Source organism: Lutra lutra, chromosome 3 (genome assembly GCF_902655055.1).
Source record: "Lutra lutra chromosome 3, mLutLut1.2, whole genome shotgun sequence".
NCBI lineage: Eukaryota > Metazoa > Chordata > Mammalia > Carnivora > Mustelidae > Lutra > Lutra lutra.
The window spans coordinates 52,981,966-53,000,500 of NC_062280.1; the positions used below are offsets into that span (position 1 = coordinate 52,981,966).

At 36.5% G+C, this 18,535-nt stretch overlaps 1 protein-coding gene across 11 annotated transcripts in view; it reads left to right on the forward strand.

Moving 5' to 3' along the window:
* The window catches only part of GALNT13 (polypeptide N-acetylgalactosaminyltransferase 13), a 549,504-nt gene that overhangs the window by 500,429 nt on the left and 30,540 nt on the right, over positions 1–18,535 (forward strand). For all 11 annotated transcript variants that reach the window (XM_047721767.1, XM_047721766.1, XM_047721773.1 and 8 more), the window contains one exon: positions 5,964–6,062. In XM_047721767.1, the coding sequence (XP_047577723.1) occupies positions 5,964–6,062 (99 nt within the window). The remainder of the gene's footprint in view (positions 1–5,963; positions 6,063–18,535) is intronic.

Sequence of the window (18,535 nt, forward strand, 5' to 3'; positions counted from 1 at the left end):
AGATACTCATGAGAAATTGCTTCACGCCAGTTTGAGAATAGTAGCTGAAACTGGGAGAGGTGTTTTTATACAATCCAATTTGTAAGTTCAGTGAAAAGTCTCCTTTCTAATGTCTGAAAGGCCTGAGCACCCTGAGACCTGTGTGGATGTCTTAAAATTCACTAGTGAAATTCTTCTTAGGAGAAACTTCAAGGAGTAAAGCACAATTGAGGTAATATTTGTAGAGACAATAGGGACAAAGAAAATGGGAGGTCCAGATGAAAATAGGAGCAATGAACAGAACCCAGAGATCTCAAAAAATAGAAGGCATTTTTTTTCAACTCTTCAGAAAAGCACAGGAGCAGGAGAGCTAGACTTGTAAAGTTAGAAGTGGTCTCCTGTGTAAACCTTTCCTGTCAGGGACAGCTGGAAACCTTTGCCCTTCAGCTTCCCCACTGGGTACAAAAGGAATCAGCTTTACTATGAAAACCTCCCTTTCTTTCCACCAGCATCCAGAATTTTCAGACTGATTCACAAAATAGCTAAGCCTTCAGCTAGCAAGTACTCCATTGTATGCTCTTGATACGAGGGGTTTCCACCCTGAATATACATTCAAATCATTTGAAGAGCTTTATGCTCTCTCCTGGTCCTACTCCAGACCAATTGGATCATAATCTATGAGGGTGAGGCCAAGCAGAAGTACATTCTAAAAGCTTTCCCAGAGGGACCCACTGAAAAAGAAGTTACTTTAAAAAGAAAAAGTGATTGTAATTGTAATGTCACCATTTAACATCAAGACATTGCACACCTCCCTCCAGAATGGTAATTGCTAAACTTCACTGCACATTAGAATTACCAGTGGAGGGGCACCTGGGTGCTCAGTGAGTTAAGCATCTGCCTTCAGCTTAGGTCATGATCCCAAGGTCCTGGGATCAAGCCCTGCATCCAGCCTCCTGCTCAGTGGGGAGCGTGTTTCTCCTTCTCCCACTCCCCTTGCCCCTGCTTGTGCTCTCCTGCTCTCTCAACTAAATCTTAAAAAAAAAAAAAAAAAAAAAAAAAAAAATACCTGGGGAAGAATTTAAAACCCCAATGGCCAAATTATACCCTCTACCAACTAAATGGGAATGCACGGACTTGGGAAGCAGGCAATAGGATAATTTTAAAGATGCCAGGTGATTGCCCAAAAAAGAAAAGAAAGAAATGGTCCTCTGATCAAACCTGTCTCTTAAAAGACCAGGAGAATTGGACTCATCCAACAATAAGAACAGCAGCGATAGTGGAAGAGACTGGCCACAATAAGAATAAAGAAAATAAGGAGGAAGATGATCTCTCTACAAACAAGGCAAGGACACCAAAGCTTTGTGCTCATAGATGGGAAAAGTGCAATCTAATATTTCAAAGCAAGCTAAAAGAAATTGTATAATGATAAAATGTGCAAAAGAACACTATAAATCAAATTTAGAAATACCTCTGAAATAAGGGCCAGAAATGCAGTAAGGATTTAGAAATTAAAGAAGGAATTCATTTAGAAACAAAGGCTAAATTTGAAACATCACATGAGTCAGTAACCCCAAAACCTCAATAATCCACTTTTAATAGAAGGTAGCATATAGAGAGATAAGCAACAAGATCCAAAATAATAGATTTCCTAGTGAGAAAAATCAAAGTAACAAGACAAAGTGAACATTAATACTTATAATTAAAGAAAATGTGCCTGAAATAAAATTGAAACTGCATATTGAAAAGGAATGCTGGGGAACCTGGATAGCTCAGTGGGTTAAAGGCTCTGCCTTCAGCTCAGGTCGTGATCCCAGGGTCCTGGGATCAAGACCCTCATCAGGTTCTCTGCTCAGCAGGGAGCCTGCTTCCTCCTCTCTCTCTGCCTGCCTCTCTGCCTGTCTCTCTGCCTACTTGTGATCTCTATCTGTCAAATGAATAAATAAAATCTTAAAAAAAAAAAAAAAAAGAAAAGGAATGCTGTCTATCTGAAAGAGTGATCCAGAATGAACAATATTAAGATACATTGTGGTAAACCTATTGAACTTAAAAAAAATCAGTTTGGCATTCAAGCAAATAGAGATTTGTAAAAAAGAATAAGGTAAAGAAAACCAGAGTATCGTCAGACTTTCCAAAAGCAGCTACTTGTGTTAGAAGTAAATAGCAATAACATTTTAAAGATACTCAAGGAAATAAATGGTGAGCCAAGGACTTCATATATACCAAATTGATTTTCTAATACAAAGGCTACAGATATATTTATCAACATGCAGGAAATCAGAATATTGTTCCTAGTAAATGGAAACATCATTTGTCCATTTGCTCAAGCAAAATTCTTGATCTCTTTTCCTCCTCTCATAGCTTATGTCAGATTCAATTGCAAGTCGTACTTGATTCTATCTTAAAAACATCCCAAATTGGGACATCTAGGTGGCTCAGTTGGTTGAGCGTCAGGCTCTTGGTTTTAGTTCAGGTCATGATCTTAGGGTCCTAAGAGCATGTCCCAACCACCACCCCCCACCTCACCCCAAACCTTGGGCTCCATGCAAATCTACTTGGGATTCTTTCCCTCTGTCCCTTCTTCCCCTTCTGCCCCTCCTCCCACACGCACTTGCGCTGTCTCTCTCTCTCTCTCTCTCTCTAGAAACTAAATAAGTAAGTAAATAAATCTTAAAGTAAAAATATCCCAAATTTGACCTATCCACCTCTGCTGTTATCCTGTTAGTTCAAGTAGCCACCATCTCTAGCTGGCATGACTGTGAGAGTCCCCTTAAGTGTTTCTCTGCCTCCATTCCTGCCTCCCTCTAATCTGCTCTCCACACAGCAGCCGGCATAAGCTATTAGTAGTCCTCCTCATGTTAGAAACTTATGATTTCCTACATGATCTGGTCTTGGATACCTCTCTCCTCCACCCTTGTTCACCACACCCTGCCCCACTGCTACCTATTTCAGCCAGTTTTCTCAGCCACAGAGCGTCCTTTGGCTATTCCCGCTCTCTGGAATGCTGTTCCATACACATGGAAATCCGGTGGCTCTCTCAATTTACTAAGGTATCTTTTCAAGTATTGTTTTCTCCGAGTGGTCTTTCCTAATCCCCTGTCTGATATAGCATAGTACTTTGTCTGCTCTTACTGTGCTTGATAGTTCTTCACGGAAGTCCTTGATCTTCTGTTATATTATGAATGTGTTTGGGTATTGCACTCTTTTCTTCTAAAATACAAACTCCAGGAAATGGACTAGGTTTACTCTGTTCACTTCAGTATCCTCAGTACCTTAAATAGTACAGGAAGTACACATATTCTCAGTAATATTTGTTGAATGAATGAGTGTATTCATTCATAAGAGAGGCTGTAGACCAAGTGTACCTATTATAAAAAGTAGATAATGGAGGGATGCCTGGGTGGCTCAGTGGGTTAAAGCCTCTGCCTTCGGCTCAGGTCATGATCCCAGGTCCTGGGATCAAGCCCCACATCGGGCTCTCTGCTCAGCAGGGAGCCTGCTTCCTCCTCTCTCTCTGCCTGCCTCTCTGCCTACCTGTGGTCTTTGTCTGTCAAATAAGTAAATAAAATCTTTAAAAAAAAGTAGATAATGGGAACCTGGGTGACTCAGTTGTTAAACACCTGCCTTTGGCTCAAGTCATGATCCCAGGGTCCTGGGATCGAGCCACCCGTCACTCCACAGGAAGCCAGCTTCTCCCTCTCCCACTCCCCACTGCTTGTGTTCTCTCTCTTGCTGTCTCTCTCTCTGTCAAATAAATTAATAAATTCTTCAAAAAAAATAATAGGCTCTTACTGGGGACAAAATACTTTGGAAGCTTTCTTGTTCTGTGCTTAATTTGTCAAAAAGTAGGTTGATATGAATCTATCATGTCTCTTTGAAATGCTTCTGTCAGAAAAAAAAAGCATTTTCTGGCCTGAAAATGGCTTTGAATCTTCTGTCATTCAGCAAAGAGACAAAATTTTATAAATGACTCAGCTTCTAGCCCCTGTAATTATTAACTAGTATTTTTTCAAGTACCATCAATCTAGCCAAGGTCCTTTGAATCAGATTGCATAGATTACATGTAAAGATGAATTAATCATTTTATGAGATATTTATTCCTGTAAATATTATTGTTTACACTCTCCCATACTTTTTTAGATTAATAAATAACAATACATCATTTTACTGTTTCTCAAGAAGTCTGTCTTTTGTGAAATGTTAACAAGAAAAGTTCATATAAAGGACTTAAAAATAAAGTTATATGTGACATAGTGATTAGATTATGTGAAACATAAACAGACTGATATACAGCATCATCTATCAGTTGTTACCTTTCTCACTCCTGTCCTAGCTACAGGTCCCAAAAAATCTTTAACCTTTGCGTATAGGCTTGGTATCCTCCAGTGCCTGAACCAACCTACACCAGATAACCCAAACTTACCAGTATGGAACTTGAACAGCATTTTTCTTCTTGAAGCTTGTAACTTTTCTCTTTATTTTTTTAAATATTTATTTATTTTAGAAATAGAGTGCACATGTTGTTGGCGGGGGGGGGGCTGGTGATCAGAGGGAAGGGGAGAAGGGAAGCACACTTTCTGCTTAGCAGGACAAGGGACTCTGTCCAGGACCCGAGCTGGAACCAAGAGTCTGAAGGTTAAGCTACTGAGCCACTCAGGCGCCGCCCCCTTTCGCTTTGATAGTCACGGTGTGTTCTGCCCTTTCTAATGGGTTGCTGCTCAGATTTCTCCATGGGAGCATCTATAATCCTGCTCTAAATTTCAAGGCATTGGAACAGGGCTTGACAGTTGTGCTCAGTTCTTTCCAATCCTTGCAAAGTATGAACTCCGGTCCCCCCTCTTCTCAGTTGCTGACTGGGGCCTTAATGCAGATCACACCATTTTTCCCAACTCCAGGAGCCATTACTTGACTTTGGGGCTCTGCATCATACAAAAAACGTGATTCATATATACCTAATCCATCCTCTTGAGAAGTTTTTGATCTTATTAATTTGCCAATATGAAGAAATGAGTGCTTAAAGCATAGATAACTAAATAGGTACATGCAAGTAATATATGAGTGAACAGTGAAATATGCATGTTCTAAGAAGAGTCAGAGATAAGAACTTTTCAGAAACAGAGTGGACAGATATCAATACATACTTGGGGTTTAAAATAATAGAAGAAATTAAAAACATTCCATTTTTTAGAAATGACATTTTTATTATTCATTTGTGCTTGATTTAGTAATTTTAGCATCTTTAAATTCAGTGAATGGCTTTTGTAATTACATGTGTCTCAAATACATATTAACATTATATTAATTATGGAACTAATGCAGTATTTGAGTATAAACCAAGAATCTTATGTTTGCAGTTGGCAGTTTAATCTTGTTTTTAAGGGATTTTTAATGTGAAATTACCATTTAGTCTTGTAATAGCTTTTCTTAGGGTCAACTCTTTTCCATTAAGTTTGGCATTAGGGATGAAAAAAGATGTATGACTATGTTTTAGCTACAGAAATAAACAATAATTAATCTTTACTAACAGGATGGAACATCTAGTAATAAAACAACCTAAAAACACATTAATTTGAATATTCAACCAATTTGTTTCAATTCCTTTGCATATGGTACCATAGGAGTTCAAGAATAGACTGGTTTTTTGAGCGAATTTGGCAACTGTCCTAATTTTAAGAGGATATAGAGAAGAATGACTAATTTGTAATGTTTCCTCTTTCTCTGATACTGTGCTATAAATGAGGAGTGCCTCTTGATTACATGCTAATGACAATGCCATTGCTGTTCACATTTACTACCGTAGGAGATAGAAATTGACACAAAATTAAGACTGGACATGGAAAAATAAATATTTAAAACAGTGTGTTCTTCTTGGGGAAATTTCCTTGCAAACATGCATCATCTTATTATCAATATACAATCTGATAACACCAGGAAGATTTTCTCACTTAAATCACTATCTGACTTCTGTTTTTGTGTGTTTCCTTTAGATAAGAAATGTTGAAACCAACCAGTGTTTAGACAACATGGGCCGCAAGGAAAATGAAAAAGTGGGTATATTCAACTGTCATGGTATGGGAGGAAATCAGGTAAACTCTCTCTCTCTTTTTTTTTTTTTAATCAGCTTCATCTTTGGGGGGAAAGTATTGCTGTGAAAATTGTCACAGTAAACCATGACTCACATGCCAATAACAGTAAAGTCTTAGCTTAGGAAATTAATGGACATTCAAATCAAGAACTACTTTGGCTATCTTATTAATCCCACTATCTTAAGAAAACACTACAGAATTTAATAAATAAATACTATAGCATTTAAATAAATAGAATTTAATAAGTGAGCCCAATTAATGAAGATAGCCAAATATTTTTGACTGATCTCATTTCACCATATATGAGCAAATGAACAGTACGTTTTATTCTATTAACCAAGTAGTATAAAATAATCCCTCAAGAACAGTGATGTTTTCCAACAGTGATTATTCTAAATTTCTTTTTTAAGTGTTTATATATATCATGTTTTCTATAAATTTCTGAGGTTCAGTAAAGTTGAAAATGCGTGATAAACACATCTGTTAGATTTGCACTTTGGCTCTCTGAAGATGCCCTTTGAACCAGGTAAAAATGAAGTGTTTAAACAAAACTGATGGTTGATTAAAAGTCTAGGCCAACCTTTTTGTGTGTTGCTGTCCAGTTATCAGAGATCTGTCGGACTATAACAGGGATCCTTGTACTCTCTTTAATAAAATGTTTGACAGTGGCTTGGCAAGGTGGGTCATGTGGAGGCTGCCTAGCCCTGAGCCTTCAGGTGGAGCAGCCCTACTGTCATGGCCATTTTGAGAGGCAGAATTTAGAGTTTGTAGGAATTCATAACAGAGTTTGAGGTAGCTAATCCTCTATAGACAAGTTGTCCAAAAAAATGAGGAGAAACACATCAGTGAGTTCTTCATCTAGTGTATTAGAGTGAAATTGGGAAGTAAAAGTTATTCTATGCAGCACAACATCATGGTTATATTGGTAATGCAGCTGAATACAATGGAGTACTATGTAGCCATCAAAAACCCCCCAAAATCTTGCCATTTGCAAGGATGTGAATGGAACTAGAGGGTATTATGCTAAGCAAAATAAGCCAGTCAGAGAAAGACAATTATCATATGATCTCACTGATATGAGGAATTTGAGAAACAAGACAGGGGATCATAGGGGAAAGGAGGGGAAAGATGAAACAAGATGAAACCAGAGAAGGAGACAAACATAAGAGACTCATAATCTCAGGAAACAAACTGAGGGTTGTTGGAGGGAGGGTGTTGGGAGAGATGGGGTGGCTGGGGGATGGACACTGGGGAGGGCATTTGTTGTGGTGAGCACTGTGAATTGTGTAAGACTGATGAATCACAGACGTGTATCCCCGAAACAAATAATACATTATATGTTTAAAAAAAAAAAATCTCCAGGGAAAAAGCAGTAGCCCTGTTGCATTTTGACCCCATACTTCAAATAGGACCTGTGTGATTAAATGGAGAACATTCAAAAATTAAATTTTCCTCTTTAAAAAAAAATTATTAAAATCCTAATTAGTGTTCTAAAATTTCAACTTAAGCAGAAAAATATTTAAATAAACTTTCTAAATTACAGCATGGAAAAATAACTTCATGAAAGAGAATAATAGGAAAAAACAATACAGACAGAACAATGGCAGAGCATTCACAAATGGTCCAGCTTTTATATTGATTCACAATGAATGTGAGAGACCTCTACCAAAACCTCTACCTAGACCTCTACCTCTACCAGACCTCTACCAAAACCAATAGAATCCCAGTGAATTCATTTGGAAATGGCCAACAGCTTAACTGTTCGTGGTCTAACTATGCAGAGTTTAATTTTTTCACAAATGGAAGTAAGAGATCTAAAGGTAGTCAACTCTTGACATTTGTTCAGGTCTTCAGTGACTTTGTCAAGAAATCAAAAACTTTCTAACTTTCCATTCTTCAGTCCTTAAAATTAACTTTTATCATCAGCTGGTCACATAAGGGCTGCTGAAACTCCAGACATCATATCCACATTCAGGGCAGGAAGAAGTTGGGGTAGAGAACTGTAGTAGTCATGACTGACCTTTTTTTTACTGGGAAAAACAAAACTTCCTAAAGGCTTTTTACCCCCCTCCCTGTAAGTCTCTTTGGCCAGAAATATGCTACTTGAATACCTGTAGCACAAAAACACAGAATATTTTACTACCCTTACATGTGTAAATGTCCTTACAGTTCATTTACTATGGATACTGGGTGGACATGTAGAACTGTCTCCAGAATGTGTTTCATCAGCTGATGAAAAAAGTCAACTGATTATCTGCACCATGATGACCTACAGAATTCCAAAAAAACACAGTATTTATGATTTCATCCTAATTCTAAGGCAGATGAAAATGAAGATAGGAAATGAAAAGGAAGATAATCTAGATGAATTATGCTCGTTGATTTTTAAGTTGCCATAATTAATATTAAAAAATACAACCAGGCATACCTGTATTTGTCTAAATGACACAAAACACCTGGATCATAAATGTTAAAAACTACATTACTCATTTACAAGTGTTCAAACACCTAGAAAGAAGTTATGCCACTCTACCATAACCTTCTTATTATCAGGGACTATGTCTTATTCTTCTCTTCATCTCTAGTACTTGGCCAAGGGCCTGGGATATGGTAGGTAACTAATAACTAATAGTAGGTAAATAGATGAAAGAATTCACAATCAGAACAATAGACTTGGGGCACCTGGTTGGCTCAGTGGGTTAAGCCTCTGCCTTCCGCTCAGGTCCTGATCTCAGGGTCCTGGGATCAAGCCCTGCATTGGGCTTCCTGCTGAACTAGGAGCCTGCTTCCCCCTCTCCCTCTGCCTGCCTCTCTGCCTACTTGTGATCTCTCTCTTTCTCTTTCAGATAAAAAATAAAATCTTTTTTTTTTAAAAAAAAGAACAATAGACTTATACCATAGTACTACGTAGACATTGCCATAGAATAGTGTTATTGTCATGGTAACTGGAAGTATATAAAGACACCAGTCTTAGGGATTCATAAATAAAGGGAACAAACAGTAAGTAAAAACCCATACCTACGTATATTCTGATGTTTCTACACTGTCAACTTAATACAAGGTAGAAATTAAAACCAGAGTTTTTCCATCTACATGATTAGTTATCGATGTCTACAGATAAGCATAGAAGAAAGTTTATATGACCCCTTTTTGCTGTAACAGAGCAATGGACACAGCTAAATATTTACCAAGACAGGAATGTTTAAATAAATTGCGGCTCATCCATAGTACTGAAAACTCCAGTCACCAAATTGAGTGAAAGAGGTCTATAAGTATTGTCATGGAAAACTGAAAAAGAGGGGGAAAATCCATAATAAAACTTACTTTGAATTACCTCATTTATGAACAATGTATGTGAACGTTTTTCTCTATAAAATATCTATAATATCTATATTTGTATAGATGCAATATAATCTGTTAGAAATGCATACAAATTTCTCTGCAGTATAATTACCTCTGGTGAGAAGAAGGAGTTGGAATGGGAAACTTTACTTTTTACCCCACATTTTTCTGTATATACGTATTACTTTCAGAGTTAAACAAATAAAAATAGAGAAAATTAAACTATTGAGAATAAAAGAGTAGCATTTTATTTTTAAGATTTTATTTATTTGTTTGTTTATTTATTTATTTATTTATTTATTTATTTGAGAGGGAGAGAGAACATGAGCAGGGAGAGTAGCATTGGGAGGGGGAGAAGCAGGCTCCCCGCTGACATGGGGCTCCTTCCCAGGACCTTTCAATCATGACCTCAGCTGAAGACGTTGGCCACCCCAGTGTCCCAAAAGAGTATTATTTTAGAGCATTGCTCTGACTTGATTAATTGTGTCATTTAAGGTAAATTACTTAATATTTTTTAGCTTTACTATTCTACTTATAAAGTGGGTTAAAGACTTTCCCCCAATTTTCTTTTTTTCCTCTAAAGATTTAGTGAAATTTATATAACTACTAACACTAGCTTGGCAAATACTGGACACTCGGGACATACACTGGTCTATTGACATTAATTATTCTCTTTACATATTTCAGTTTCTATTCTCAATTGTTTCTCTTTTCTCTGTAAGAAAATAGAAGTGTTCGTTCAGTAGCTAATGCCAGAGGCAAGGTAAATGCACACACTTACTATGATATTGTTAAGTTTAATAAAATGAACTGCTTCTCCTGTTGTTTTAATATATATTATGAAAAAATTAAACCTTCACATAAAAGCCTACTATGATTTATACTTTGATGGAATTCAATATTTCTTGGATGATTGATCCTAGTTCGTCCCTAATTAAGGAAATGTTTACATTTTTTACTTACTTTAGAAAAGAACAATTTTGGGATTTTATTCTCAGAGCTACCTTCCCTGTGTTTTATTGTTACTCTTTTATGTTACTATGGAAGCAGTATCTATTTTTATGGTTATTTTGTTTAAAATTTTTAAAAGTAGCCCCAACCCATATAAAATATCAAGTTTCTCACTCTTGCTTTTGCACAAAATTCATGAGATGTTAACACTGTTTTTTTGTTTTGTTTTGTTTTTAGCATTTCCACTTGGTTTCATTTCTAAATGAAGGTGTTTTGTGTTTGTTGACAACTATCCCTTAACCATTTCCCCTTGCCTGGGAGTTTTGTTATTATTATTTTTTTTATGTTCTTGGAGATATCAGGAAGAAACTTACTTTTCAGTAGTTGCCAGAAATACTTTTCTTAAACACCTAAACACTCAAATACCCAACATGCTCTCCCTCCACCCCACCCAGGGCTTGGGATATGGTAGGGACCTAATAAAAACTAGCCAAGAAAATGAAAGAATGCTTGGAAGTTTCTGTAGCAAGAATACTGTAAAAATAAGATACCAAATGTAGAATTATTATTACATTCAACATTTGATCATCTTGAGGTACTCTTTTTTTTTTTTTTGAGGTATTCTTTTAGAACCTTAGTAATAAAAATCTTCTGTTTCAAACAATAATGACATAAATAGAAAGTCCATTCCCATTTGTTCTTGAAATGCTTTCATTCACAAATAATGTGATGAACATTAAACACTTTCAAAAGAATGAAAATAGGAATTTGATTAAAACTTGAATATATATTTATATACATATGTGTGTGTGTATGGGAAAGAAGAACTTACAGTTTCCTAGTAGAATGTATATTACTGGAAGTTATGGGATTGTCTTCTCTTTACTTCTGAAAAGATGAAATTGATTCCTGGAAGCAGTTCCTTGTCCCCTATGATGCTAATACCTCAGATTTATATCTTTATCTCCAACCTCTCTTCTAAACACTGGAATCTCTTGCCAGTTAATTACTGGGAATCTCTGCAGGCATCTCAAACTTAGCTGTTTTCAGAATGTGCTCATTTTCTTCTCTTTCACATAAGCATCCAAAATTTAAACCCAACATAGACATTTCTGAAGTTTGGTTGGTCACCCAATCCTCATATTAACATGAAAATAATATACCTTGACTCTGATGTCCAAGACCGTTTATAACTAGGGCCTCTAACTTCTTTGACCTATGTGATCAGAAAACCTCCTTATTACCACACATCATATGGAATTCCATGCTTACATTCTACATATACCACTTTATAATTAAATTTGATGAAAATCTCCAGCAATTCTCCACTGCCCTATGAATTACATAAAAATTCCTTAGTTATGTGTAGTTATGTATTCCTTAGTTAGGTATATATACAAAACCCCACATAGTTTCATCCTCATCTGACTTCCCAGCACAGTCTCGTTTGATATTCTAATAGTTTGTGGTGGTGTTTTTTTTTTTTTTTTGTCCTGTAGACATATGTCTGATACTTTTCCATTCCCTGTAGGCTCTGTGCATTTTCATATCTCTGCAGTTCACTGACACTGTTCTGTGTACTTGCACTGTTGACCACATACTGCTCCATTCACAAACTTAAGACATACTGTTTAAAACCCAAATAATTTAACTTCTTTTTGGCTATCCATTGGCTAACAACTTCTTAACCTGAACAGGGCATATTTGAATAGATACACTATAACTTATTTAATTAATCCCTATTATTTAATACACAGTACCATTAGAGAATTTTTACTGTTACAGGTGAGGCTCCTCAATAACCTTGTAGCTAAAATCTTGTAAGCATCTCTATTTACTTCTTTAGAAATACTGTCTGGGGGCACCTGGGTGACTAAGTGAGTTAAAGCCTCTGCGTTTGGCTCAGGTCATGATGCCCTACATCAGGCTCTCTGCTCAGCAGGGAGCCTGCTTCCTCCTCTCTCTCTGCCTGCCTCTCTGCCTACTTGATCTCTGTCAGATAAATAAATAAAATCTTTATAAAAAAAAATACTGTCTGGAAGTAAATCGGACAAGTCAAAACTTTTGCAACATTATAAGGCTTTTAATACATTGTGACAAGTTGTCCCTTTTAAGGTTTTACTAGTTTAATGGGACTAATTGCTAAGCTATGAAGAGGCGCTATGGTAAATATTTTACATACATATCTGCCTTTCATTCCCACAACAATCTATGAAGTACGTACTATTACTATCCTGATTTTACTCATGAGTCTAATGGGAACCCTGAGAGACTGGTAATATGATTAGGAGGTAAAGCCTGTTTGAATCTAAATCTGGCTGATTCCCTACCACATATATGTTCATTGCATTTATATTGATTTCTAATCCTGCTCCCCAGGATTGTGATCAGACTGAACAACCCTAAACAGGCATTGTATTTTTGCTTTATTCTGTTTTCATCTTTGCCAATTTAGCATGGAAGAAACATTTTATCTTTTTAAAATCATATCTCTAATGCTAATGCATTTAAGCAATTTAAAAATTGACATCCATACTTTGTAGATTTTCTAGTCCGCTTTTTGCCTTTATCTTTGCTTACATTTTCATTGGTGGTTGAGGGAGCTCTTGTTTCTCTTCTCCACTTATAAAAATACTTTATTGAGATTATTACCTTCCATGATACGTGTTCCAGATTTTTTTTTTCAGATTTGATATTTTGTTTCTGGTGTGTTTTCAAGTACAGACTTTTAAAGAGTTTATATATTTCAATCATTGCTTGCTGTTATGCTTTCTCTTTTTGTTGCAGAAGTACCATTCTTTTTTAATGAGGTACTTTTTTTTTTTCAGCGTAACAGTATTCATTGTTTTTGCACCACACCCAGTGCTCCATGCAATCCATGCCCTTCCCAATACCCACCACCTGGTTCCCCCAACCTCCCACCCCCCGCCCCTTCAAAACCCTCAGATTGTTTTTCAGAGTCCATAGTCTCTCATGGTTCACCTCCCCTTCCAATTTCCCTCAACTCCCTTCTCCTCTCTAACTCCCCTTGTCCTCCATGCTATTTGTTATGCTCCACAAATAAGTGAAACCATATGATAATTGACTTTCTCTGCTTGACTTATTTCACTCAGCATAATCTCTTCCAGTCCCGTCCATGTTGCTACAAAAGTTGGGTATTCATCCTTTCTGATGGAGGCATAATACTCCGTACTGTATATATGGACCACATCTTCCTTATCCATTCGTCCGTTGAAGGGCATCTTGGCTCTTTCCACAGTTTGGCGACCGTGGCCATTGCTGCTATAAACGTTGGGGTACAGATGGCCCTTCTTTTCACTACATCTGTATCTTTGGGGTAAATACCCACTAGTGCAGGGGCGCCTGGGTGGCTCAGTCGGTTAAGCGTCTGCTTTCAGCTCAGGTCATGATTCCAGGGTCCTGGGATCAAGCCCCGCATTGGGCTCCCTGCTCAGCCGGGAGCCTGCTTCTCACTCTCCTCTTCTCCTTGCTTGTGTCCCCTCTCTTGCTGTGTGTCTCTCTCTGTCAAATAAATAAATAAAATCTTTAAAAAAAAAAAACTTAAAAAAAAAAATACCCACTAGTGCAATTGCAGGGTCATAGGGAAGCTCTATTTTTAATTTCTTGAGGAATCTCCACACTGTTCTCCAAAGAGGCTGCACCAACTTGCATTCCCACCAACAGTGGAAGAGGGTTCCCCTTTCTCCACATCCCCTCCAACACATGTTGTTTCCTGTCTTGCTAATTTTTTTAATGGCATTTACATCTGCTTTAAGGAGCCAATATCAAAATTGGCAAATAGATCTTAGTCTTATTGGTCATGTATCTGACACTATTTTTTATTTAAAATTTATATAAAATATACCTGTAATTAGATATAAGATTAATATATTTATAAAATAACCATTTTACTTTAATAACAAGTATCAGTATAAAATTTTTAAAAATCCAGTGGTGAGTGTTTCCCTTTGAATTGCAATATCTTTTTAATCAAAAGGGGGAAAAAGCATGCATATTGTACTCATTATTTCTAAAGACAAAAAAATATATAAAATGATGGAAAAATACTCATATTTTAGCAAATGCATTTATAATGTTCTCTTTCTCCCTGGAGCCACTCATTTGGAGGCAGCTAGAAAGCATATGGAAACATTCCATGTAATTTATTGTAGTAAATGATTCACAGCCATTTTTCAAGGTAGGAAGCCTTTAGGGAAGCTTACGCTAGCCATTTATTAAAACCGTGTGTTCTGCCAAGGTAAAGAAGAGATCATTAGGTTTTATCAATACTTCAAACAAATGTCTCCTCTAAAATGTGACGACTTATATTTAAGAAGAATCTAACCTTATGATAGTAAACAAATTTTGAGGGTTAAAAAAAAATACTTCCTGGCCTTATTACAGACCTTCTCCTAGAAAGAGTTTTATTATTTTAGTAATGCATTCTGATGTACTCACAGATTGTAATGAATACATTCATTCAGCAAAAATGAATTGACACGGTTTGCATCTTTATCAGCATTATAATTACTTAGAAGCCCTTTCTACATTAATTTGGTCCCCTTTTAGTAAAGTTTGCACAATAGAATTAAAATCACCAGGGTAAATTTGCAAGTGAAATGAAATGGCCTAAGAGGAAAGAAGGAGCATGTCCCATTCATTAAATGTTTAAATGAGCTGGATACATGCAAGCTGGAGGAGAGCAGCATTATTATGTTAAAGGAATATCTGGTAAGCCTGGAAATTATTGAAATTTGCAGGAACTTAAACTTAAACGTAGGATGTGATTCTGCCTAGTTTTCCTGGTTGGAGTGTTTTCTGGCATAAAAACAAAAGAGCAAATCTGTTGTGTTCAACCCCTTTCTTTTCCTGGTAGGAGTTACTCAAAGATTGTGAAATTTTTTTTCTTAAGGTTTCCTATAAAATGAGCACTAATATTGGCCATTTCTTAGATTTATCTTTTATTCTGGGTATAATCTTATATATCTCTACATAATGATCATTAATATCTATCACCTGACATTTTTTCAAAAGCTCTGGAAGAATTGGCAGTGCAAGTTAACCTAGAAAGCACTTTTACTATTTTACTGTAAAGTACTTAAAATTAATTCCCTGAAATCCCACCTTCATTTAAATAAGCCAAACCTTTGGCTTTGAGCTTTCTAGCTAATAAGTACAAAATTGGTTATATGATTCTTTGTGTAAATAATATAAAAACAAGCCACCTTCAAAAAGGTTCAGTTATTCCTAGTGTTGAAATGATAAAAATTTCTACTCTGATTCCTGGTAAAGAAAGCAACAAGGAGGGACACTAGACTAAACTTAAAGGGACACCAGTCTCTGAGAAGTCATCTAGGGGGCACCTGGGTGGTTCAGTCCCTTAAGCATCTGTCTTGGGCTCAGGTCATGATCTCAGGGTTCTGGGATCAAGCTCTATGTCAGTCAGGTTCCCTGCTCAGTGGGGAATCTGCTTCTCCCTCTTGCTCCTGTTTTCTCTCTCGCTGTCTCTCAAATAAATAAATAAAAGCTTAAAAAATAAGTCATCTTAGGAAACAACAAAAAATGATATCAAAGTATGTCACTGCACATAGCAGGACAAAAGAAATATTTATCCTGTTGATTAATTGATTAATTATAGTGTATCATATTAGCCTATGCTCTAAAGAGCGTAAAATTAAATTTCTATAGGGCTTAAATGTTAAAATATTTTAAGGTCTTTGGGAAATTCATGTAAATTTATATACATTTTACTAATGAGTTTCCCAGATTTTTTTTTAAAACCTCCCTTAAAAAGTTAAATATCACAATTCTATAAAGAAGAAAGCTTAATACTAGTTTAATAAAATCCCAATACACACACACCCACACACACACACACCCACACCCACACACACACACACCCTTCTGTTACCTCACACCATCAGTAGAGCTTTTCTTACTGAGAAGGGTAAGCCATTAGCACAAAACTCTAGCAGAAGAAAAATGTTAGCAGCATCAGTCTGTTCCCTCAGTTTACCCGTTTATCTCCCCTGCAGCCCATGTTAAGTAGACGCACTCCAAGCTTTCTGCTAACATTACTAACATAAGCTTGTCTTCATTCAACCATTCAGTCCCAGCAGAGCTTTTTCCCCTCTGCGCTGTTTCAATCTTCAGAACCTCATTCCTCTCTCCGTTTTATCTTTAAGTGTTTTTCTCCTGATTTATGCATAATTCTTCTTGACTCAACACCTTAGTCTTATCATTACTCTGAGCTGCTTCCTTGTTCAAGTAATCTTCCTCCTGACATTTCTATATTTAATATTAAAAGAAATAATAATGTGAATGCATGAATCTACTATATATAAAGAACATTAAGGTCCTTTGAAATGATCTCCTGTTTCTCCCCACTAAGACCACATGTGTACCTAAATTTCAACTGAGGATGTAAATAATTATTTTAATTTATCATGTAAAGCTGTTTATAGCAAGTGCTGTAATAATTTCATCTTGGATCAATCTAGTAGTAAAAGCCATTTTATTAGCTTCTAAGTAAGGTAAATAATGTCTATGATTTCCAAATTAACGGTGTGGGCTAGCCTATTTTTATATTCACCGGAAGTGAAGCAGAATCCATACTTAAAATTCCTTGCTTTGCTGTACCTAAGAAACTCCTTTTCTTAGAGTTCTTAGTTCTATCATAGTTATTAAATTCTATAGAAGAGAAGTAACAGGTAAGGGTATTTCTAGGTTTCTGTTTTTCTTTCAACTGTGAAAGCTTGATTTTTCCAGGAAAGAAAAGGTGGCACAATAAAGCATAAGTAACAAAAAACTAAGAAATTCATATTCAGCTGCTTGACTAACCAGTGCCAGGGAAGGAAACATAAAGTTTGGGAAAAGGAAAAATCTATAAAATCTGTAAATATTATGGCCAGATAAAATGCCAAGTATAATATTTTTGTAGTACCAAGATTCTTAAAGTGGTCCTTAGTTAATACTTACCAGTTTTTGAAAGGAGTTATCAAGGGCACCTGGGTGAGTCAGTCAGGTGAGTGTCTTGGTTTCTACTCAGGTCATGAGCTCAGGGTTGTGAGATCAAGCCCTGCACTGGGCTCCAGGCTGACTGTGGAGCCTGCTTAAGATTTTCTCCTCCCTAACCTTCTGCTCCCCCCACCCCCTCCACTTGATCTCTGTTTCTCTCAAAGAAAAAAAGAAAGAAAGGAAAAGAGTTATATATAAGATATTATGAAGATAAACCAACTAAAGGCAAGCTTACATATCTGTGTGACAGAAAACAAAATGTTTTAGAGTAAGTATATATTCCATAAATATTTTGCATGGTTAGAAATGTAGGCATAACAGCAGTGACAATATATCAACAAAATGCCTTTTATATTTTAATGGCCGAATTCTATATTCTTTGTGTCAAATAAATAAGAATTGTGTCTCAGATATCATGGGAATGTCATTGGTTTTCTGTATAAACCATGAACAGTTCTCTCTCATTTTAGTAGGCAGTCCTAGTTAATAATCTATTCTCACCATTAAAACCTATCATTTTTATTTAAACAGAAATATACCAATAATTCCTTCTTTGCATAAAATATTTTTCTAAGATTAATTGCATTCTACACTAAATTAAAGCACAGATCAGCAGCAAGAGTTGGTTTAGTTATTTCTGTTTTTAAAGCTTTTAAGAATAGAGCATGAATTTTTGGTCCCAGTAGCCTATGACAGTGATGGGGGTGAATCTCTTCTATATTAAACACTATTCCCCTAGTACACCTTTATCAGATGCTTTAAATGTATTAGAATTTGATTCTCAGAATAACCCTAGTAGGTATCGTAAATGGGTTTCGTTTTTCATATACCTTATTATACATCATACTTGATCTGAGTCAGTTTTGGTAAGAAGATAACAGCCGAAGACCTGAGTGTCAAAATTGCTCTCTGCTTATCTTAGTCTGCTCAGGCTTCCATAACATAAGATCGTAGACTGGGTGGTTTCAATAACAGATGGACATGTCTCTCTCAGTTCTGGAGGCTGAAAGTTCCAGATCAGGGTGCCAGCATGGTCAGGCTCTGGCAGGGACACTTGCCTGGCTGGTATGCTGCCACATTCTGGCTGTGTCTTCATGTGACTGGAGGCTGAAAGTTCCAGATCAGGGTGCCAGCATGGTCAGGCTCTGGCAGGGACACTTGCC